The 24,434-nt window shown below is 42.6% G+C and overlaps 1 protein-coding gene across 4 annotated transcripts in view; it reads left to right on the top strand.

Annotated features, from left to right (window-relative positions):
- Positions 1–24,434, top strand: part of PRTFDC1 (phosphoribosyl transferase domain containing 1) — a 109,295-nt gene that overhangs the window by 70,897 nt on the left and 13,964 nt on the right. For all 4 annotated transcript variants that reach the window (XM_008002545.3, XM_073018803.1, XM_008002543.3 and 1 more), the window contains one exon: positions 15,536–15,601. In XM_008002545.3, coding sequence (XP_008000736.1) covers positions 15,536–15,601 — 66 coding nt within the window. The remainder of the gene's footprint in view (positions 1–15,535; positions 15,602–24,434) is intronic.

Here is a 24,434-nt window from a genome sequence, read left to right as displayed (position 1 = left end):
TGGGAAGGCCTCAGGAAACTTACAGTCATGGCAGAAGGGGAAGCAAATACGTCCTTCTTCACATGGTGGCAGCAAGGAGACGTGCAGAGCGAAGGGAAGGGGGAACCCCTTATAAAACCTTCAGATCTCGTGAGAACTCACTGTGATGAGAACAATGTGGAGGTTGTTCTCCACGATAATTGAATCACCATGATTCTCCCCCAGGTCCCTCCCATGACGTGGGGATTATGGAAACTACAGTTTAAGATGAGATTTGGGTGGGGACACAGCTAAACCCTATCAGAGGGAGTATTAACAAGATACAAAGATGTAAAATACAAACATGGTAAAATGCAGGGTACGCACTAGATTTAGCCCACAAGTTGGTGTGGGTGGAACATAGACCCTGGCTACTCAAAGGGTGGCCTGGGGACCTGCAGCACCCCCATCACCTGGGAGCTGGTTAGAAATGCGTAAAAAACTAGCTGGGCGTGGTGGTGCACACCTGCAATCCCAGCTACTCTGGAGACTGAGGCAGGAGGATCTCTGGAGCCCAGGAGTTCGAGGCTGCAGTGAGCTATGATGGCATCATTGCACTCTAGCTTGGGCAACATAATGAGACCCCGAGTGTAAGGGGGGGGGGAAAAGAAGGAAACACAGACTCTAGGCCCCACCCCAGACATACAGAATCACAATCTGCACAAGTGATCCATGCACAGTGGAACACACTGGAGTGGAGTGCAGGTCACACTGAAAGGCAGATTGTGATCAGGCCAATAGAGAAGCTGCCAAACCTGTCGGTCAGGTGGAGGCTTTGCAGCAAGATGGGGTCTTGTGTTAAATCTCCACCCTGGCTCCAGCAACATGACTTCCCAGCTGTGGGACCTTGGGCAAAGTTACTTAACAAGGTTACTTAAATTGGGATGATAACAGTACCTACTACGTGCCTCATAAGATTTGTTTTTAAAATCGATTTTATTTTTCAGAGTAATTTTAGCTTTACAGCAAAACTGTCTGGGAGGTACAGGATTTCTCATATAGCCCCCCATAGCCTCCCCGCTTATCAACATCCCCTGCCAGAGTTGAACATGTGTTACAAGAAAACCTACATCAACACATCATTATCACCCAACGTTCTTAACGTGCATTAGGGTTCACTCTCGGTGATGTATATTCTATGAGTTTAGATCTGTATGATGATATCGATCCAGTGAAGTAGTATCATACAAGACAGTTTTACTGCCCTGAAAATCCTGTGTTTTGCCTCTTTCTCCCTGCCTCCCACCTAACCCCTGCCGACCACTGATCTTTTTACCGTCTCCATAGTTTTGCCTTTTCTAGAATGTCATTTAGTTGGAATTTTACAGTGTGTGGCCTTTCAGATTGACTTCTTTCACTTAGTAATATGCATTTAAGTTTTCTTCATGTCTTTTTATGGCTTGATAACTCTTATTTGCACTGAATAATAATTCATTGCATGGATGCATCACAATTCATTCATCCATTCACCTACTGAAGGACCTCTGGATTGCCTCCATAGTTTAGCAATTACAAATAAAGCTACTGGCCAGGTGCAGTGGCTCATGCCTGTAATCCCAGCACCTGGGAAGCCAAGGCAGGCAGATCACTTGAGGTCAGGAGTTTAGACCAGCCTGGCCAATGTGGTGAAACCTCATCTCTACTAAAAATAAAAAAATTAGCTTGGTGTGATGGCACACACCTGTATGTAATCCCACCTACTCAGGAGGCTGAGGCAGGAGAATCACTTGAACCTGGGAGGCGGAGGTTGCTGTGAGCCAGGATCATGCCACTGCACTCCAGCCTGGGCAACAGAGTGAGACTCCGCCTCAAAATAAATAAATAAATAAAGCTGCTATAAACATCTAGGTAATTTTTTGGCAGACAAGTTTTCAATTCATTTGGATAAATATTAAGGAGTGTGATTGCTCGATCCTACCTCATAGGACTGTGTTAAGATTCATGTAAGTAATGTGCTTACTAATATGCCAGGCACTTGGTAAATTTAAATGCTCAGTAAATGATTCTGAGAGTCAGGCTTGCCCCTAACATTTATGGGTTCCAGGACAAGAATACAAAGGCTGATCCACATACCCTTTGCCCAAATAGTTAAGGTTTTGAAACTTGATAGCTTTGTTCATGGCCAAGCTCAGGTTTTCACTCGACCTGGAGATTGACTAAAGGAGCCAGGCGCATCCCTACAGGCTGCAAGCCTGAGCAGACCATGGTATCTGCTGGCAAGGCTGGACATGAGCTGAGGACAGGGCCCCCAGGTAGGGACAGGACCCTCCTGAAACCTGGATGGACCTGACCCAGGAAGCTCTTCAGAGCACTGGGGGACCTAGGTCCTTCTCCTCCATGTCCCTCTTTTCCAACTCAGATGCCTCCAAGACTATACCTTCTGAACCAAGGGGTTGAAGGGAGCGTCATCATCTGGGGAGGCCGTCCTGCTGAGACACCTATCCTGGATGATTTGGGGTGGCCAATATCCCCTTCTCTTTGCCTGTTTCCCCAGGTAGGCTGTTCTTTTCTCCACCACTGCCCCTAACTCTACCCTGCAAAGAGGAGGGGAGGCCTACTTCAGCCTGCATGTCCTCTTGAATAATTCCATTAGCTCAATCTGTTACAGAACTTTCTAAAAATCTTCTTTATAAGACCAAAAAGAAAAACAGCAACAATAAATGTCTTTGTGTTTTGGTATTTGTGATATGCAGGGCTCCTCTTGCCTGGCTCAGCGGGTGGCTCTGCCCATTGTTATGACAAAACCAGACTTTTGCAGGCATGGGAATCTTCAGAAATATTTTGAGCTGAGAAGTGACATACAGAGCTCAACTGTTTGGGCCCAAATACGGTAGCTTGGAAATGAAGATAGATTCAGTCAAATGTCAGAAGGTGGGTGAGTGTTCTAGAAGTTTCCATGGCTCCATGGCACAGAATCTGCTGCCACTTCTCTCCCTGGGCCCTTCCTCAACACCATGTCATCCTCCTGGCAATCTTAAAACAGTTTCATGAGAGCTGGTTTAAGATGTTGTTACTTTTGAACAATCATTTTCATTGAATTATTTAAGTTATAATTCTAAATCTTCCCTTTTTTTTTTTCTTTTTTAAATAATTGTGTGGAGGAAATGGTCTCTTGGCTGGGCACTATGGCTCACACCTGTAATCCCAGCACTTTGGGAGGCCGAGGCAGGTGGATCACTTGAGGTCAGGAGTTCTAAACCAGCCTGGCCAATATGGCAAAACCCCATCTCTACTAAAATATAAAAATATACAAAAGTTGGCCAGACATGGTGGTGCATGCCTGTAGTCCCAGCTACTCAGGAGGCTGAGGCAGGAGAATCACTTGAACCCGGATGACGGAGGTTGCAGTGAGCCAAGATTGCGCCACTGCACTCCAGCCTGGGCAACAGAGCGAGATTCTGTCTAAACAAATAAAAAAGAAAAAGAAAGAAAAACGAAAAAGAAAATAGTCTCTTAAGAAATGATCACCGCTAGGATATCATCAACTACATTTTAAAACATACACTTTGCTGGAGTCTTTGACGTCATTCAGATGTGTCAAGAGGCTCCGTGTGTTTGTCCTTCTGCCTCATGGTTTAAAAACATAATTTAAATCAAAACAAGAAGTCCATACCAACGTTCAAAACAGAAGGATATCCTGCTTCAAGGTTTCACACAAAGTTCATGTAAAGCAATGCGGCTGAATCTGTTTTTAAACTGAGTTTCCTCTTTCCTGGGGTGGTCTCTAACTAAATTGAAATAAAGATCCATTCCCTTCTCCCCTCCCCTTTTTCCTTTTGCGTGGTGGCCTTTCTTTCTTCCCATTAGCCTGTGGATTCTTCCCATTGTTGTGTCCCTCCTTCTGACCCATCCTCCCTTTCTTTCTCATAAAGGAAAGCGCCTTTCTCTGTGTGGTGGGGATTACGCTTAGCTAACCAGGACCCCTCTTGGAAACTGGGTGGAGTCGAATACAAATCACAATGCAGTGATTAATCATTGTCATTAAACAGAAAGCCATTTTGTCTTAGAAGAAAGTCACATCACGTTTGGAGAGTCAGGCACATCAAAGTCAGGAAATGCAAGATGAATGTGTACTTTCAAATGAACTAAATTGTACAGGTGAACATAGATATGCAATATTTATATTCTATTATTTATAATTATAATAGATATTATATTTATATTCTATGTTTATATATAAATATTTGTATATATAAATTATGTATATATGTTTATATATAAACATATTTGTATATATGTAATTACATATATATAGATATAATTTTTTTCCAGGCTAAAATTGCTAGTTTCACTTGAAAAATGTATCCTTTACTCATTATCCAATGAACTACTGGTATTAAAATATCAAGAATTCGTATTTTTGTATTTTCAATGTTCAGAGTTTGCATGGCCTTTTGCATTTAGGGTTTTTTATTTTTATTTTTTTTTTAACATTTTGAGGTTGTGGGGCATGGTGGCACACGCCTGTAGTCCCAGCTACTTGGGAGGCTGAGGTGGGAGGATCACTTGAGCCCAGGAGTCCGAGACCAGCCTGGGCAACATAGTGAGAGCCCCATCTCTAAAAAAATATAAATAAATAAAAATAAAAAGTATATATTAAGGAGGCTTTTCAGGAACTGAGATAATAAAATAATAGTAATGAGAATAAAGAAACGTAGTTTGGGTGGGAATCACTCAGACATAACAGGAAGTGTTGCTTGCCAACATTTCATGGCTAAAGTGGGTGGGTGGGGAAGAAGTATTAAAAATACAGCTAACATGCGTGCTTTTAGGTTTCAGTCTGGCTCAACGAATGCTGAATGCTACAACATGCCAGCCACTGGGGGTACAATTAGGATGAAAGTCGGCTTCTATGCTGAAAAAGTTTTCATTCCATCGGCAATTGCTACATTCACAGAAAATTTCAGTCGAATGTGCTTTGTTGACATCCAGATATGCATAGTGTTATTGGGGCACCCATGCAGAGGAAGCCAGGGGGAGTCCAGGAAAAAAAACTTCCTAGAAGAGATGATGCCTGAGTCCTTTCCTTTCCTTTCCTTTTTCCTTTCCTTTTTCCTTTCTTTTCCTTAGGCAGATTCTCGCTCTGTCACCCAGGCTGGAGTACAATGGTGAGATCTCGACTCACTGCAACCTCTGCCTCCTGGGTTCAAGCAATTCTCCTGCCTCACCCTCCCTAATAGCTGGGATTACAGGCAGCTGCCACCACATCTGACTAATTTTTGTATTTTTAGTAGAGACAGGGTTTTACCGTGTTGGCCAGGCTGGTCTTGAACTCCTGACCTCAGGTGATCTGCCTGCCTCAGCCTCCCCAAGTGCTGGGATTACAGACATGAGCCACTGTGTCCCGCAAACTGAGCCTTGAAGAAAGAATAAGAATTACCCACTTGAGGAGAGATGGAGAGGTGTGGTGTGAGCCATGCCCAGCCAAGACCGAGAACCAAACTGCGTGTCCTGTACCCAGAACTCCAGGGGCCTCAGTGCAAAACGGCGGTCGGTGTTCATTGGCCATCATGAGAGGGGTCACAAGGAATTGGTAATTAACAACGTTTATCGAAATTTGTGGAATATTGACTTTTCCTGTAAACTAGAGTGATCGTTGAGGTTGTTTTGTTTACAAGTAGTGAATTCTTTTTTAAATTCCCACAAGCTAAAATTGTGGATTTATAGAAAGGAGTTGACTTGATCCCCAAGATAAAAATGCAACCAGACCTGGAAAAATATCAGGAACTCCATGCTCATGTTCTACCACAGATCTTCTACCTCCATCCTGCAAAGCAGTTTCGGGATCACTCCATGCCCTGCCGACTGTAAATAGCTCTCTAGAAAAACCAACATGGGTCCAGGGAGAGCCAATAAGTACAAACATGGGTCAGAGCATGATCTCCAGGTGGCCGCTGTCCATCGAGAAAAAGGATGAGAACAGCAAAGTGAGGCCAGGTGCTTTGGGAGGCCAAGGCAGGAGGATCACTTGAGGCCAGGAATTTGAGACCAGCCTGGTCAACATAGTAAGACCCCATCTCTAAAAAGAAAAATAAAAAAAGTATCTGGGTGTGGTGGTGCACATCTGTAGTCCCAGCTACTTGCGGGGCTGAAGTGGGAGATCGCTTGAGCCCAGGAGTTCAAGGCTGCAGTAAGCTATGATTGCACCACTCGTTTCCAACGTGGATGACAGAGTGAGGCTGTGTCTCAAAGGAAAGGAGAGGAGAGGAGAGGGGAGGGGAGGGAGGGAGGGAGGGAAGGGAAAGAAGGAAGGAAGGAAGAAGAAAGGAAGGAAGAGAAAGAAAGAAAGAAAAGAGAAAGAGAGAGAGAAAGAAAAAAGAGGAAAGAAAGCGGGAGGGAGGGAGGGAGGAAGGACAGAAAGAGGAAGGAAGGAAGGCAGGAAGGAAGGAAGGAAAGAAGGAAGAGAAAGAAGGAAGGAAGGGAAGGAAGGAAGGAGGGAGGGAGAGAGGGAGGAAGGAAGGAAGGAAAAGAAAGAAAGAGAGCGAGAGAAAGAAAAAAAGAGGAAAGAAAGCAGGAGGGAGGGAGGGAGAAAGGATGGAAGGAGGAAGGAAGGGAGGAAAGAAGGAAGAGAAAGAATGAAGAAAGGAAAGAAGGAAGGAAGGGAGAAGGGAAGGAAGGAAGGAGGGAGGGAGGGAGGAAGGAAAGAAGGAAAAGAAGAAAAAAGAAAGAAAGAAAAAGAAAGAAAGAGAAGAAAGAAAGAAAAAGAAAGAAAGAAAGAAAGAAAGAAAGAAAGAAAGAAAGAAAGAAAGAAAGAAAGAAAGAAAGAAAGAAAGAAAGAAAGAAAGAGAGAGAGAAAGAAAAGAAAGCAAGCAAGCAGTAAAGTGGAATGATGGAAATTTTGCCCATGCAATGGCTCAGTGTAAACATCAGACACTGCAGCACGGGAGCTGAGAGTTCACTGAGAAACCCCGAAGGAACACACAGATGAGTGTGTTTCCAAGGTGGTAGCCTATCAATAGATTGGCACCAGAGGGACAGCAGTCCTTCTTAACCATGTGCCTCATGGCGTCAGTCCACCTCAGTAAACCCTAACCACAGAGCACATGGCTTACATGTATGTATTATCTGCTGTGTGAATGAACAAAGAATAAATCACAAAACCAATGTCAGGAGACTCAAACAGATGTGCATGTTTCTTAAGATTAAAGGCAAGACTAAAGACATGGCGAAACCCCATCTCTACTAAAAATACAACAACAACAAAAAATTTAGCCGGGCCTGGTAGCCTGTAATCCCAGCTACTTGGGAGGCTGAGGCAGGAGAATCACTTGAGCCCAGGAAGCGGAGGTTGCAGTGAGCTGAGTTCATGCCACTGCACCCCAGCCTGGGCAACAGTGCAAGACTCTGTCTCAAAAAAAAAGAAAAAAAATACTAAAGGCAGATGTCAAGAAGACAGAGCATACTTTATGTACTATTTATTATAAAATGCCAGGCACTTTTCAAACTGCTTAATGCATACTGATTCATTTAATCCTCCCTACGCTCCTCTGAAGTGGGAACTCTGAATATACTCTTTTTATTCATAGGGAAACTGACGCGCTGAAAGGTTATGTAACTTCCTTAAGGTTGGTGCACAAAAAGTGGAGCTGTGGCCGGAACCCAGGCAGCCTGGTGCCTGAATTCATGAGACGCCAGCTACCTGTTTGCTTGGTCTCCACATTGTCCTTTCTCCCCACTCACCCCACAGCAATTGAAAGTATGAGTTTCTCCACAAAAACAATCTAAGCACCAAATAGGTATTTAAATGAACAGGAAACTGAAAAGAAGGTAAGTTGATTTCAAGAGATAAAAACATTAACATGATATTAGGTTGGTGCAAAAGTAATTGCAGTCCTTGCCATTTGAAAAAAGGCAAAAACTACAGTTACTTTTGCACCGACCTAATAGTTTTCAAACTTTTGGGTTTTTTGATAGCAGAACATTTCTTCCCCAGTGTCTTCTTTAGAATTCAGTGAATACAGCCAGGCACGGTGGCTCATTCCTGTAATCCCAACACTTTGGGAGGCCGAGGAGGGTGGATCCTCTGAGGTCAGGAGTTCCAGATCAGTGAAACCCTGTCTCTACTAAAAATACAAAAATCAGTCGGGCATGGTGGCACGTGCCTGTAATCCCAGTTACTTGGGAGGCTGAGGCAGGAGAATCGCTTGATCCCAGGAGGCGGTTGCAGTGAGCCAAGGTTGCAACACTGCACTGCAGCCCGGGTAACGAGAGCGAAACCCCACCTCAAAAAAAAAAAAAAAAAAAAAAAAAAAAAAAAAAAAAAATCGGTAAATACAACAGAGACAGAACAGCTCTGGTGGAAGCAAGGGACAGGTGTGAGAGCTTCACTGACCCTAGCTCTGCATCAGCTTCCACTTTGGCTCCATGTAGCTTAAAAGACTGAGGGACTCAATTGCAAGCCACATCTCACATCAACCACTGACTGGAAAACTAGGAATACTAGAATCAATTCACCTGTCCTTATTATCTGAGCTGGTATCAAATGCTCAGAGTTTTGAAAAAAATCAATTCGAGCCATTTGCAACATTTTAATTAGGAGCTCCCCAGCTGGATCATTAAATCTTCTTACAATGAAATGTTTCTAACTCTGTTTTGCATCTCTGTCCATTTGATAGAGTATCAGCGACCTCCCTGAGCACAGGAGAATAGCTGAGAGGATGGATTAGAATGAAAGAAGGGGAAAAGCAAAGTTAAGGCGTCTGTGGGGGCAGAGAATATTGAGACAGCCTTTGTGTAGAGATTTTGAAGCAAGTTGCGCTCTGACCCTTGAAATGAATGGCTTAGAGAGTGGTTCTCTTGTTTATTTATTTTCTTTACTTTTCCTCTTCTGGTTCCTCAGAAGGACAGAACATTTAGGATATTTATTCTTCCTCAGTTTTTTTTTTTCCTGAACGTTCTCAAAGCAGTCCGGATTGTCTGTTTGGTGAGGAATCGTCTCCCCTGCTGCGCTATCTGACATGCTGTATGGAGTACCTAGAGACCACATCACCTAACATTTCCAAAATAGTTTTTCCAAAGATGCGTGACTATAGGTCAGAGGTTTCCTTTTGTATTTGAGTAAATCCACACATCCTCTGCCACCAGCATTCCTACGGAGATGTTGATTTCTCCTGTCCATTTCAGCTTCTGCCTCTGACTTCACTGATGCAGACAGACCCTTTACCCCTTGGTGTTTCTCTCCAGGGAGCACCCACTATGTGCTTCTTTCCCCCAGGAATACTGGGGAGGGCCAGGGGCTACACCAGAATGTTGTGGAGTGAAGCGAATCTAGGACTGAACTGGACTAATTCACTTACTAGCAGCACCTCTTTGGGAAAGTTTTTTTTTTTTTTTTTGGACAGAGTCTCGCTCTGTCACCCTGGCTGAAGTGCAGTGGTACAATCTTGGCTCACTACAACCTCCACCTCCCAGGTTCAAGCGATTCTCCCACCTCAGCCTCCTGAGTAGCTGGAATTGCAGACACGTGCCACCACACCCGGCTACTTTTTGTATTTTTAGTAGAGATGGGGTTTCACCATGTTGGCCACGCTGGTCTTAAACTCCTGACCTCAAGTGATCCACCCGCCTCGGCCTCCCAAAGTGTTGGGATTACAGGCGTGAGCCACCATGCCTAGCCCTCTTTGGGAAAGTTTCTTAAACTCTTATTGTCTCTGTTTCTTCTTTTGCAAATTGGAGATTAAATAATAACTATTCTGGCCAGGCACAGTGGCTCACGCGTGTAATCCCAGCACTTTGGGAGGCTGAGGCAGGCAGATTGCTTGAGGCCAGGAGTTTAAGACCAGCCTGACCAACATGGCAAAACCCTGTCTCTACTAAAAATACAAAAATTAGCCCATCATGGTGGCACACACCTGTAATCCCAGCTACTCGGGAGGGCGAAGTGGGAGAATTGCTTGAACTGGGGAGGCAGAGGTTGCAGTGAGCCGAGATCGTACCACTGCACTCCAGCCTGTGCAACAGAGCAAGACTCTGTCTCTAAAATAAAATAAAACAAAACTTATTCTGTGCTCTACTGAATATTAGCAAAACAGCTAAATCCATTTATATACAGAATCTTCTAGCTCATAGAAAAACCAACTTATATGAAGCTCGCATAACTTTGCTTTAAAAATACACAAAGGTAACGAAAGAAAATAAAACAATAGACTAGTCTTACTTGTAATATTTTATTTGGGATTGTTCATCTTTCTTCAAACCAGTGACATTCATTAAAAACACACAAACATCAATCCAAGAGATATAGGATGATTTTGAACCATTAGAAAAATATCATGGTTAGGCCTGGTGGGGATAGCTCGTGGCTCTAATCTCAGTGATTGGGAGGCTGAGGCAGGAGGATCACTGTAGCCCAGTCGTTCGAGACCAGCTTGAGCAAAATAGTGAGACCCAATCTCTACTGAAAAAAAAAAAATTAGCCGGGCATGGTGGTATGTGCCTAATCAAGGAAGAGCACTGACTTGGCCAAATAGGGAAAATGAACATCAAAATGCCTGTGGAGGAGACCAACAGTGAGAAGTAGGGGGGTCGTGCCACAGATTCCTGAAGGGCTCAGGAATAGGTTTTTAGAAGGTGGAGTGAGGAAGGAATGGAATGAAAAGAACAAGGTTGTTGAAAGCCTTTGAGTGGAGAAGCTGAACCTCTAAGTTTCCTTCACCATCCCAGTGGGAAATAAAAGGCTTATTTTTCTGGAGTGTGTAAACCAGGGGAGCTCTACACTCCAGTGTACCAGTGGAGGACTGAGGAGTAGCCATTTCCTCAGGGGCTGAGTCAGGGTCGGGGGTTGGGGGAAGGAAGAAAAAAATTGGGAGACTGAGGTGGGGGGATTGCTTGGGGCCAGGAGTTCGAAACCAGCGTGGGCAATACAGTAAGACTTCATCTCTATAAAAAATAAAATAAAATAAAATAAATAATAATACAATTTTTTTTTGAGATGGAGTCTCGTTCTTTCGCCCAGGCTAGAGTGCAGTGGTGTGACCTTGGCTCACTGCAACCTCCGCCTTCCAGGTTCAAGCGATTCTCCTGCCTCAGCCTCCCGAGTAGCTGGGACTACAGGTATGCACCACCATACCTGGCTCATTTTTGTATTTTTAGTAGAGATGGGGTTTCACCATATTGGTCAGGCTGATCTTGAACTCCTGACCTTGTGATCCGCCTGCTTCAGCCTCCCAAAGTGCTGGGATTACAGGTGTGAGCCACAGCCCCTGGCCATACAATTTTTAGAAAAGAAATTAATCCTGTCTAGCATTTACGGAATGCTAACCATGTGCCGGGTTCTGTTCTAAACGTTCCACATGCATTAATTCAGTTGATCTTTGTACAACCCACCAGACAGGAAAAAAGAGAATGTACAAAAGTTACCAAGACAGTTTTGGGTTCGTGGGGTTTTTTTTGTTTTGTTTTGGTAGAAATGTTGATCTCACTATGTTGCCCAGGCTGGTCTCAAACTCCTGGGCTCAAGCAATCCTCCTGCCTCAGCCTCCCAAAGTGCCTGCCTCTGCAGGCATGAGCCACCACCCTCAGCCTCAAGGCAATTTTTAAAAAGAACTAAAAAGTGGACTTGTCCTACCAAATATTAAAACATATTAAAAAGCTATCATAAGGCCAGGCGTGGTGGCTCACACTTATAATCCTGCCACTTTGGGAGGCCAAGGCAGGAGGATCGCTGGCAGCCAGGAGTTCGAGGGTGCACTCCAACCTGGGTGACAGAACAAGACCCTGTATCTGAAAAAAAAAAAAAGAAAAAAAAAAGGAAACAGCTATGAGAATTATAACAATATGATTTGGGTGTTGGAAATAGAAAAGTTAGATTAATTAATTGGACATGTTAGATTAATTAATGTTTCTGTAGATATGTTAGATTAGAAAAATACAGAAACTGACCCTTACATATGAGAATGATAGATATGATCAAAATGATATTTCAAACCAGTAGGGAAAAATAATAATTCAATAAATTATATTGGAACAATTGACAATATACCCACTTGGAAGATATAAATTCCAGATGAATTAAGGACAAATCTAATATTAAAAACACGTATATACATGAATGGACTGAGAACATTATGCTGAGTGAAATAAGCCAGGCACAGAGTGATAAATACCATATAATTTCATTTATATATGTAATATAAAAAAGTTGAACTCACAGAAGTAGAGAATAGAATGGTGCTTACCAGAGGCTGGGGGCAGCAGGGGAGAAGGGGGAAAAGGGAGAGGTTGGTCAGTGAATGCAAAGTTACAGGTAGATAGGGGGAATAAGTTCTGGTGTTCTGTTGCACAGCACAGAGACCATAATTAATATATATTTCAAAATAGCTAAAAGAGGATTTTACATGTTCTCAACACAAGAAATGATAAATATTTGAAGTGATGGATATGGTAATTAGCCTTATCTGACCATTCCACAATGCAGAAATGTATCGTAACATCACATTGTACCTCATAAATATTGTATTAGTCCATTCTCATGCTGCTAATAACAACACATACCCGAGACTGGTTAATTCATAGAGGAAAGAGGCTTAATTGATTCACAGTTCCACAGGGCTAGGAAAGCCTCAGAAAATCTACAATCATGGCGGAAAGAGAAGCAAACATGCCCTTCTTCACGTGATGGCAGGAAGGAGAAGTGCAGAACGAAGCAGGGGGGAAAAGCCGCCTAATAAAACCATCAGATCTCGTGAGATCTCATTGTCTCATGACTCATTGTCATGAGAACAGCATGAAGGTAACTGCCGCCATGATTCATTTACCTCCTGCTGGGTCCCTCCCCATGACACGTGGGGATTATGAGAACTACAGTTCAAGATGAGATCTGGGTGGGGACACAGCCTAATCATATCAAATATATACAGTAGTTGTTGGTCAATTAAAAATTCTTTTCAAAAAACATGTTTATACACTTGGAAGAAGAATTTCTTAAGTAACACTTGCTTGGCAACATACTCTATGGCTTTTAGCACATTATTTAGTTCTCTGATTTTTTTGGTTTTTGGTTTTAATCAATAGAATGAAGATGAAAATGTAGAATTATTGTGAAATTTACTCTGATCTGACAGACTATAAATCTCACTGGTTACATTAAACTTTGTGGTTTAGTAGTTGTATTCAATTCTGTATAACCCAGTCCCCTGGAAGTACCGACATTTTATTTTTCCTGCTGCTATTAGCATATTTAAGTCTAACGTGCAGAAATTCTTCCTATGTTAATTCCTCTATTTCAGCACCTCTAGCAGTGACAAGAAAATTTTCTCCTTTGACATTTTTGACAAGTCAAAAAGACCACTATCATGACTACTTGTGAATATCTGATGATAAATGTACAAAAACAACAAAACATCTGTAAATTCTGAATATCCTTTGATATTTCTCCTTTTGGTATCAGTTCCCGTAAGAATAAAATAACTGGGTTTATCTAACTTAGTGGGCCACTTTTAGGATGAGCCAGTGTGTGAAGCCTCTCTCCTTGTCTGCCTGTGCTCCCTCCAACCATCCATAGTAAGGAGTGAATGCTTTACCAAGCAGAAGTAAAAAGATACTTGGCCAGGCATGGTGGTGCACACCTGTAGTCCCAGCTACTTGAGAGGCTAAGGCAGGAGGATCGCTTGAGCCCAGGAGTTTCAGGCAGCAGTGAACTATGATTGCAACACTGCTGTCCAGCCTAAGTGACAGAGTGAGACCCTGTCTCTTAAAAAAAAAAAAAGGTAAACAATTTTAAGGTTTTTTTTTTTTCATTTGAGCAGCAAGGTAAAAAGACAAAATGTGTTTCATTGGCAAATCTGTCCTACTGGTGGTTTGGCTGCTTTTTCCCTTCCCAGATGACCAACTCCATAACAAAGTAACTGTACCTCTAGATAGAGACTCGCTTACAAGTGAGTCTTCAAACCAGCCCAAGAAAATTCCTAAGGGAATTGGCTTGAGTAGCTGGAAAGTCTGAGGTTGGATATAGCTTCAGGCCCAGTTGGTTGGCCTGCACTGTGAAGGCCTGGCCCTACCTGAACCGTGCAGAATGGACTCCCCCCAGGAAGAGGGAGGGCCTCTTTGCTAGGATAAAGGAGGAAGATGCTGAGCTAGCAAAAGTGACAGCTGTCCACAGCAGTAACTAAAGACGTTTCCTGGTTCAGCATGTAGCACATATGGTGCCTAGATCATCTTTTTCTCCCCAAGGTTATTGTTAGAATCAAGGGATTGCAACATCGCAGCATTCTTGCTTGGTCATGAAAGAGACTGCCTGAATATATTGGCTTTGCTTCCTTTAATGTGGGTCTGTAATGAGGCTGGGAGACAAGTGGCTGGTTCTGTTTCTTGTTTTGCCTCTGTGTCATTCTATTATGATGGTCACTATGTAACAATCCATTTTGTTTGTTTGTTTTGTGAGGTTTCATTAGGACAGGATAATATACCATACACAAACATGATGAAAGTAAATGATCATAAACTCTAACATGATTTCAATGAAAAGTCTTCTAAATATGGTTCTAAGGCCAGCCGTGGTGGCTCCTCTCTGTAATCCCAGCACTTTGGGAGGCCAAGACAGGAGAATCACTTGGGCTCAGGAGTTCAAGAACAGCCTGGACAACATAGCAAGACCTTTTCTCTACTAAAAATAAAAATAAATTAAGAAAAAAAATTAGCGAGGGCACTGTGGTATGTGCCTGTCTGTAGTCTCAGCTACTTGGGAAGCCGAGACGGGAGGATTGCTTGAGCCTGGGAGATTGAGGCTGCAATGAGCTGTGATCATGCCACTGCACTCCAGCCTGGGCAAAAGTGAGACCCTGTCTCAAAGAAAAAAAAATAAAGTATATGTGTGTATATATATATATACACACACAAATATATATACACACACACGTGCATATATATTTTGTATATATATTTTGTGTATATATATACACACACACACATATAGTTCTGAGTCACATTCTTAGGACTGCAGAAATTGTCTGAGGCCTCATCCTTCATGTCAGAAGGTCTAAGTACAGTACTTCTTGATTCATGGCCTGTTAGAATTGCTCTGGATGTCAGATGAGGGGCCGGATCTCCGATGGTGGGGAGTAGAGGAGGCCTCCAGTCTCTCAGGAAACCAGAACCTGACCGTTCTCCACTGCAGATCTTTAATCAGGGCTTGGTGGCAAAGCTGACACGTACTCGGTCCTCCCCTAGGTAGGCGAAGCACAGGATTGTGACTGTCTTCTCCAGTTCTTTCTGCTCCAGGATAGGCTCAGGCACCTTCCAGAGTGTTTTGCTTCATGTTCGGTTTGTCTGTCCTCTCTCCACTCTCCCATTCCCCCTGCATACCCACCCTCTCCCCACCAGCCATTAGAAAGCTTTGTCTCAAGGGCAGTAGCAGGAGCGTGGCTCTTGGTAACCATAGGCAACCATGAATCCCTATTAGCTATTTGTGCTATATTTGTAAGGCACATTCCGGCCACTAACTGGGTAGACAGGAAAATGTGCTTTAAAGGTTTTCTTGCGTGGTAAAATTGTCTCCCTTTTTTTTTCTCCTTTTTTGCAGAATGACCAGTCCATGGGTGAGATGCAGATAATCGGAGGCGATGATCTTTCAACACTGGCTGGAAAGGTTTGTTAATGTAGCTGTGCTCAGACTGCATTGATGTCTGGGGGCATCGGTGACCTGCATTTCAGGTCAGCACTCACAGGACATTTCAGACACTCTCCCGGGTTTTCCAATTCATACAAATGGCTATGTGAATCCTTTTAATGACCTCCCCTTTCTAAAACACTCTCTTTAGAATGCTTCCAAGACACCATGCAGACCAAATCTTTCTTCTCCAAGCTTCCTTCCAATCTTATTTCAGACAGCAAAACCCCTTTGCCCACCTTGTTCTAATCCTTTTCTACTCGTCTTTCCAGGCACCTTCTGAAAAGGAATCTTTCCCTTTATTTATTCATCTGCCTTTTTTTTCTCATTCATCCTCCGCACCTAGGCTCTTCAGTAAGACATTTACACAGGTTCATTGACATGTACAAAATCTTGGGAGGGAAGAGAAAAGGACCTCTTAAGAGCGCATTTTCAGCACTTTGCCTTTTTTTCTATTAAAAAGAATGTAAACTATTAGATAATAGGAAGAACACCTCCAGTTTTAACTTGGAGTTCCAAATCTGCCAGTGCTTAATAATGAAGTGAAAAGACTGTTTAGATTCTGACATAAATACATAAACTGGAAAGAAGGGTTGTTTCCTAACGAAAATGATGTTCGTGGAATGTTACTCGAAATGCAAGTTTGCTGTGAATAAAAGCAATCCGGAATTTGTTTTTGTTCAGCAGTACTGACCTAGCTTGTATCCGTTATCCCTGAACAGCTTGGCTTTCTAAGTAAAATGGATTAGTCTATTACACAAGCTTAATCTCTCATACTTGTGGTTGTTATTGTTATGCAATGCCTGGGTAGGAAAAAAATAGCAGCCACATTTAATAAAAATATGTGTAATAATCTTAGGATCGCTATAGAGCCACAAGGACTATTTATTTATTTATTTAGAGACAGAGTCTCACTCTGTCCCTAGGTTGGAGTGCAGTGGCATGATCTCAGCTCACTGCAGCCTCCACCTCCTGGTTTCAAATGATTCCCCTGCCTCAGCCTCCCAAGTAGCTGGGATTACAGGCACCTGCCACCATGCCCGGGTAATTTTTGTATTTTTCGTAGAGATGGGGTTTCACCACATTGGACAGGCTGGTCTCAAACTCCTGACCTCAAGTGATCCACCTGCTTTGGCCACCCAAAGTGGATCCACGAGGACTCTGACTACAAAACAGCATACTCCCCTCTACTCTGAAGACAGCATAGCAGATCTATGTGTTAAATGGCTAGCCGGCAGTAAATTGTGTTCCATAAAAATTGAAATTAACCTGCTGATGTTAATGCATCACTAAGCCACCATTTGATGTTACTGTTACATTGGTACCTGAAACAACATCCAAGAAAGCTAAAATACTAAAAGCAATTTCCAGAAATTCATAAGTTTTAACGACCCTGGAGTAGTCTGTAGCACGTCATTTTAGGATTTTATTGTAGGACATTGCCTTACAGGTTTATTACACAAAATAAATAGTTTACCTTGTGCTTTTGCTGTGGAGTCTGTCAAAGTGACAACTCTAAGATTCCTAAATGAATGCCAAGAAGAAATTTGCACATAGACGGCGGGGCATGGTGGCTCATGCCTGTAATCCCAGCACTTTCAGAGGCCAAGGTGGGCAGTTCATTTGAGGTCAGGAGTTCGAGACCTGCCAGGCCGAAATAGCAAAACCCTGTCTCTCCTAAAAATACGAAAATGAGCCAGGTATGGTGGTGCACACCTGTAATCCCAGCTACTCGGGAGGCTGAGGAGGAGGATCACTTAAGCCCAAGAGTTAAGGCTGCAGTGAGCTATGATCGCACCAGTGCACTCCAGCCTGGGCGACAGAACAAGACTCTGTCCCTTAAAAAATAATAATGATAATCTCTATATCCATACCTTGTTTCCACTAGAGTCCTTTCCACAAGTTGCAATGTTTACCTTAGGGCTTTTTATTTGCCTGTCTGCCCGACCAGGATGTCAGCGTGCAGTGGGCAGAGACCATACCTGGTCCATAACAAATTGGAATAAATATTTGGTGACTGAACAAGTGGATGGTCCTCTTATGTGGAAATTAGAAAGAAGTCTTCGATTAATTTGGGGGAAGAGAGGACAGGGCAGAGGGAAATGGTAAATAAACCCACCTGGTCAAACCCAAGGACACGCCCACCAGCTGGTTAAGTTGAGAGGTAGAGAGAAAGGTGCCGAGTGAGGGAAGAGCGCCCTCTTTGTTGAGGCAGGAGGGCTTCCTCACAGGAGACTCAAGGGGGACTGAGGAAGTGAATGCAACACACCTGCGGTGGAGCAGTGAAAAAAATTTCACTTAGCTTTTAAAATTTCCTTTTCCTTAAAAAAGATAAAGGCCTTCCAATATGCCTTGGCATAACACCAAATAACCACCAGAAGTAGCCAGAGCCCAGTTTGAACATCACAGTCGTAAGCATTTTAGAAAGTATTTCTGGCATGAGTCAATGGATCATGTAAGTAGAGGCAACGTACTGTTTGTGGAGTTTTTCAGCTATAGGCGAACTATTAAAATCCATTTGTTCCTATTCTATAGGTAATAAAAATCATTAGTTGTCACTGGGCTTGGAAAACTTAAATACCCATTACAGCCCTGGGGAAGGGTTTTAGGTCTTATGGAGTGAGTTTGTTAGCATTTAAGTTATAGTTGCTGCCTTAGAATAGTAGGCTGCTACAATGACTTCTTTGGGTAGCCATTTTCATAAGAAATAAAATACAATATATGAGTAAGCCTGAAAAAAAAAAAAAAAAGATAAAGGCCTTCATATGACCCACCCTGTTCATTCATTCTTCATTCAGCCTCTCCATGAAAGGTTATCAATTAAGTTAGATAGAACAAATAAGACACACTATTCAATGGCAATGTAGAGTGACCATGGTTAACAGCAATGTGTTGTATATTTCAAAGTAGCTAGAAGACTTGAAATTTCCCAACACATAGAAATGATAGACGGTCAAGGCAGTGGCTCCCCCAAATACCCTGACCTGCTCATTACATATTCTGTGCATGTAACTCCATAAATACATAAAACATTATGTATCCATGAAAAAATAAAATTTAAAAAATAAGAATTGGCAAGATTTTACAAATATATTTTAGAGGCTCTCCAAAATCTTTCCGTCATGCAGAATATACACTAGCTGGAAAAAAACGTAAAAGGAAAAGGCACCCAACACCCAACAATTAGTGGGTACTTGTTTTAATGGGTGTAGAAGGAAGTCTGAAACTACTGCAATAAATATCTCCACTGGATGAAAGGATTGTTGAGGCCAGGAGTTTGAGACCAGCCTGGGCAACATAGTGAGACTGCGTCTCTACAAAAGAAATTTAAAATTTAGCCAGGCATGGTGGTGCGTGCCTGTAGTCCCAGCTACTCAGAAGGCTAAGGTGAGTGGCTCACTTGGGCTCAGGAGGTTGAGGCTGCAGTGACTTCTCCTTTCTCCTGTAGTCGTAATAGAATTTGTCAGTCATTCAGTAAACTTACATTTAAAGTACGTTTATCATCGTGTACATTACTCTGCCAGGAATTTGTTCCCAGGAACACACCTTCTCTTATTTAATGCTTGGCACTCTAAGAAGAGTCCCATACATCTTTCCCCACAAGGCTCTTTCCTTGGGTTTAATGAAATCCAAAGAATGAAGGATTCCTTAGGATTCAGATAGTCTTAGAGAGGGGAGGGTGAGCTTTTGCCTGGAATAGAAGGGTTTGTGACTAACACAGAAGAGAGGGGAAGGGCCCCCCATGGCAACACTTGATCCCCAAGCCTCAGGGTACTCCTCCATAGCTATCACTGTCATCTACCCAAAACCAACAATCATTCCCTCCAAATAAATTTCAAAAACCATTAAGCCAGCCAGGCACAGTAGCTCACGCCTATAATCCCAGCAGTTTGGGAGACTGAGGCGGGTGGATCACTTGAGGTCAGGAATTTGAGACCAGCCTGGCCAACATGGCAAGACCCTGGTCTCTACTAAAAATACAAAAATTAGCCGGATGTGATGGCACACACCTCTAATCCCAGCAGGCAGGAGAATCACTTTAACCCGGGAGGCAGAGGTTGCCGTAAGCCAAGATTATGCCACTACACTCCAGCCTGGGCGACAGAGCAAGACCCTGTCTCAAAAAAAAAAAAAAAAATTAAACCCACAAAAACCCCACCAAAATGTAACACAATACCACAACCTATCCCCCACCAATAATTAGCCCTAATCCTCCATAAATAGGTGACAGCTTCGAAGAAAATCCCACAAAGCCTACAACAAGAATAATACTTACTAAAAATAAAAATACGGAATGGGTAAGTGGGAAAAGAGTAAGATCACTGGACAGGAGTGCACCAGCATGACTGAAGGAAATTAATCAAAAACGGGAAAGTAGTAGGGGAAAAAAAAAAAAAAACACACACAGGGTTTGGTGTGTAGAATACATTGAAAGTCCCAGTGAACAGTTGAACTTGCTCAGCAAAGCAAGCAAGAGACACAAAAGTATTTGAGCAGAGATGACATCATGGAGCTGTGTTTCAGGAAAATGAAACTGACAAGAGGGAAGAAGGGCTGAAAAAGGGGAGAAAGCAGTTTGGAGGCGGGGTGGGCGGAGCCTGCAGGAGCACTTGAACTACAGGAGCCAAGTTAGGGTGGAAGAGAAGGAATCGGCATCAAAAGGAGACGTGACAGAGTTAAATGAAGGAGGGAGGGCTAGAAAGGATTTTTTAAAATTAAATTTGTGTGTGAAAGAACTCTATAAAACGTGGGGACAGAGCTCACCTACATAATCTTGTCATGCTGTGAGTTAGAGGCATTATGAATATAACTGTATAATACTTCTGGAGCCCTTGAAGACATGGGATTAAAATATTTAGAAGAAAAGGAGACGCTACACAGCCACCCCACCCTCTCTCTCTCTCTCTCTCTCTCTCTCTCTCTCTCTCCCCCCCTCTCCCTCCCTCTATCTCTGGCTTTCTTTTCTTTCTTTCTTCCATTTCTTTCTCCCTTTCTTTCCTTTTTTTAAATAAAAAATGTTTTGCTTTGAACCCCGAGAAACTACCTTTCTTTTTTTCTTTCTTTTTTTATCTTTCTCTCTTCCTTTCTTTTTCTTTTTCTTTTTTTTTTTTTTTTTTTGCTTTTTATTAAATTCCTTTCTCTCTTCCTCTCTCTTCTTTTCTCTCTCTCTCTCTCTCTCTCTCTCTCTCTCTCTCTCTTCTTCCAAGGAAAGGAAGCTCACACGGGAAGCTGTCTGAGTCATGGTTCTAAATAGGTCATTGCTGTTGAATAAAGTGAGCCCTCAATGATCAAGTTAAATGGCCTCTTCAGTTTATGATGTTAAAAGCATTTTATTTGGTGTGTTTAAGCTGTCTACACAATGTACTCTCTGACTGATTTTTTTTTCCAAAGTTGATTTAATACTGGCACTTCATAAAATGTGTATATCTATTAAAGCAAGATTTTATTCATATTCACGAGAAACCTCTGAAAGGGTGGAATAAAACAAAATGCATGGAAACAGGCACAAATCTGGCAACATGAAAACACAGATGTGCAGGTTAAGCCCAAGATTTTGGGAGACATGCCCCTCAAATCTGCCCTCAAATAAGTTTTTTTTTTTTTTTTTTTTTTTTTTTTTGAGGCAGAATCTCGCTCTGTCGCCCAGGCTGGAGTGCAGTGGTATGATCTCAGCTCACTGCAACCTCCACCTCCCAGTTTGAAGTGATTCTCCTGCCTCAGCCTCCTGAGTGGCTGGGATTACAGGAGTGCACCACCACACCCGGCTAATTTTTGTATGTTTTAGAAGAGATGGGGTTTCATCGTGTTGGTCAGGCTGGTCTCGAACTCCTGACCTCAAGTGATCCACCCTTCTCAGCCTCCCAAAGTGCTGGGATTACAGGAGTGAACCACTGTACCCAGCCTAAGATTCTAATTAAATGCCAGAATGAAGCATCAGAACCTGCCAAAAGTTCCCCCTTGGCTGCCTTAACTGTTTAAATCATTCTTTTTTTTATTGCATCTGACTAAGCTGAGAACAATAATGGAAAGACTCACTGACTGATGATTCTGGAAATTTTGTGAATTTATCACATAAAATGAAATGCTAAACTACATTCCCTTTTCCATGGGGTTTATATTCACATTCCTGCTCATTCTCCACATCCACAGTACAGCTCATTGTCACTGCTGCCATTGCTCTTGATTAGTGTGACCACAGCCACCAAACTACACCGCTGCAGATGAGACAGTGTGGTGTGCAAATCACTGTGTGCTCTAAAATGCTAGAAGTAGGAATAACCTATTTAAGAACATCATGTCGATTTGTGCGATTCTTTCCTCCCTCCTTTTCTTCTTTCTTCCTTTCTTTTTCTTTTTTGTTAGGAAATCCCTTGTGATTAGTTTTGATCAGAATCATGCAACAGCAAAGAAACACACTCCAGAGATTCCTCATAGAGTTTTTGCCTGCAGCTCCTAGGCTGCAGATTTTACTGGCTTTCTGGGAGGAAATGAGCTAGGTGTGATGAGATGACTAAGACAGTAACTGGCAAACATCTCAGATGCAGTGATCAGAGTTATCAGATTGGAAGTGTGTAGGAGGCACAGTGTGTACTGAGAAGAGAAGTTGCCCACTCCAAAAACGCGAATTTTAGGAAATTGCTTAGTGCAAAATTAAAAGCAATAGACATTGATGATAGCTTGGTTAAGGAGGAATTACAGATTGTTAAGGAAAAATGGAAGGGGTGAATCAGAAATACAATGAACTAGAGAAAGTGAAAGAAATGAAGTCAAAATTGTTGATTCACTACACAAGTATTTCTTGAGCACCTACTAGATGCCAGTCTCCATGTTATTTTTTTGTTCGTTTGTTTTGTTTTGTTTTGTTGAGACAGAGTCTCACTCTGTCACCCAGGCTGGAGTGCAGTGGCACGATCTCAGCTCACTGCAACCTCCGCCTCCCAGGTTCAAACAATTCTTGGGCCTCAGCCTCTCAAGTAGCTGGGACTACAGGCATGCGCCACCATGCCTGGCTATCTTTTATATTTGTAGTAGAGACAGAGTTTCACCATCTTGGCTAGGATGTTCTCGAACTCCTGGCCTCAAGCAATCTGCCCGCCTTGGCTTCCCAAAGTGCTGGGATTACAGATGTGAGCCATCACACCCAGCCTCCATGTTATATATTGATTATATAAAGATAAATAATTTTGGCTCCTTAGCTCTTTTACCTAATCTTAGGCACAGCCATATCTCAGAGTTATTGTGGATTTGGTTTCAGACCACCACTATAAAGAGAGCCACACAAATTTTTGGTTTTTTCAGTGCGTATAAAACTTATGTTTATACTGCATGGTAGTCTACTAAGTGTGCAATAACATTATGTCTAAAAAATAAGGCACATAACTTAATGAAAAAATACTTCATTGCCAAAAAAAATGCTAATGATCATCCGAGCCTTCAGTGAGTCATCATCTTTTTGCTGGAGGAGAGTCTTGCCACGATGTTGATGGCTGCTGACTCATCAGGCTGGTGGGTGCTTCAGAAGGTTGGGGTGGCTGTTGCAATTTCTTAAAACAAGACAATAATGAAGCTTGCTGCTTAGATTGACTCTTCCTTTCATGAAAGATTTCTCTGCAGATTGTGATACTGTTTGATAGCATTTTACCCACAGTAGAACTTCTTTCAAAATTGAAGTTAATCCTCTCCAGCCGTGCTACTGCTTTATCAACTAAGTATATATAATATTTTAAGCCCTTTGTTGTCATTTCAACAATGTTCATGGTATCTTCACCAGGAGTAAATTCCATCTCAAGAAACCACTTTCTTTGCTCATCCATAAGAAGCAACTCCTTATCTGTTCAAGTTTGATCATCAGATTACAGCAATTCAGTCACATCTTCAGGCTCCACTTCTAATTAGGTTCTCTTGCTATTGCCACCACATCTGCAGGTACTTCCTCCATGAAAGTCTTTGTTGTTGTTGTTGTTGTTGTTGTTGTTGTTCTGAGACAAGTTGTCGCTTTGTTGCCCAGGCTGGTGTGCAGTGGCATAGTCATGGCTCACCACAGCCTCGACCTCCCCAGGCTCAGGTGATCCTCCCACCTCAGTTTTTGTAGAGACAGGGTTTTGCCATGTTGCCCAGGCTGGTCTCAAACTACTGAGCTCAAGCAATCTGCCCACCTCGGCCTCCCAAAGTGCTAGAATTACCTTCAGCAGCCACTGCCCTCGGCCTCTCCACTGAAACCTTGAGCCCCTCAACGTCAGGCATGAGGGTTGGAATCAACTTCTTCCAAACTCCTATTCATGTTGATATTTTGATCTCCACTCATGGATGACGAATGCTCTGAATAGCATCTAGAATGCTGGATCTTCACGTTTTCAATTTACTTTACCCGGATCCATCAGAGGAATCACATCTATGAGCAGCTATCACCTTACAAAATCTATTTCTTAAATAATAAGACTTGAAAGTCTAAATGACTCTATGGGCTGCAAAATGGATGTTGTGTTAGCAGGCATGAAAATAATCTCCTTGTAAACATCTCCATCAGAGCTCTTGGGTGACCAGGTAGATTGTTAATGAGCATAGTATTTTGAAAGAAATCTTGTTTTCTGCACAGTAGGTCTCAAGAGTGGCCATAAAATATTCATTTCAATAAACCATGCTGTAAGCAGATGTGCCTGTATAAACAGGCTTTGCTGCTCCATTTATAGAACACAGGCAAAGTCAATTTCACATCATTCTTAAGCACCCTAGCATTTTTGGAATGGTAATTGAGCATTGGCTTCAACTTAAAGTCACCAACTGCATTAGTCCCTAAAAAGAGTCAGTCTAG

This window comes from Chlorocebus sabaeus, chromosome 9 (assembly GCF_047675955.1).
Source record: "Chlorocebus sabaeus isolate Y175 chromosome 9, mChlSab1.0.hap1, whole genome shotgun sequence".
Lineage (NCBI taxonomy): Eukaryota > Metazoa > Chordata > Mammalia > Primates > Cercopithecidae > Chlorocebus > Chlorocebus sabaeus.
The sequence above is the reverse complement of the archived record's forward strand: the minus strand, read 5'-3'. Positions and strand labels throughout refer to the sequence as shown.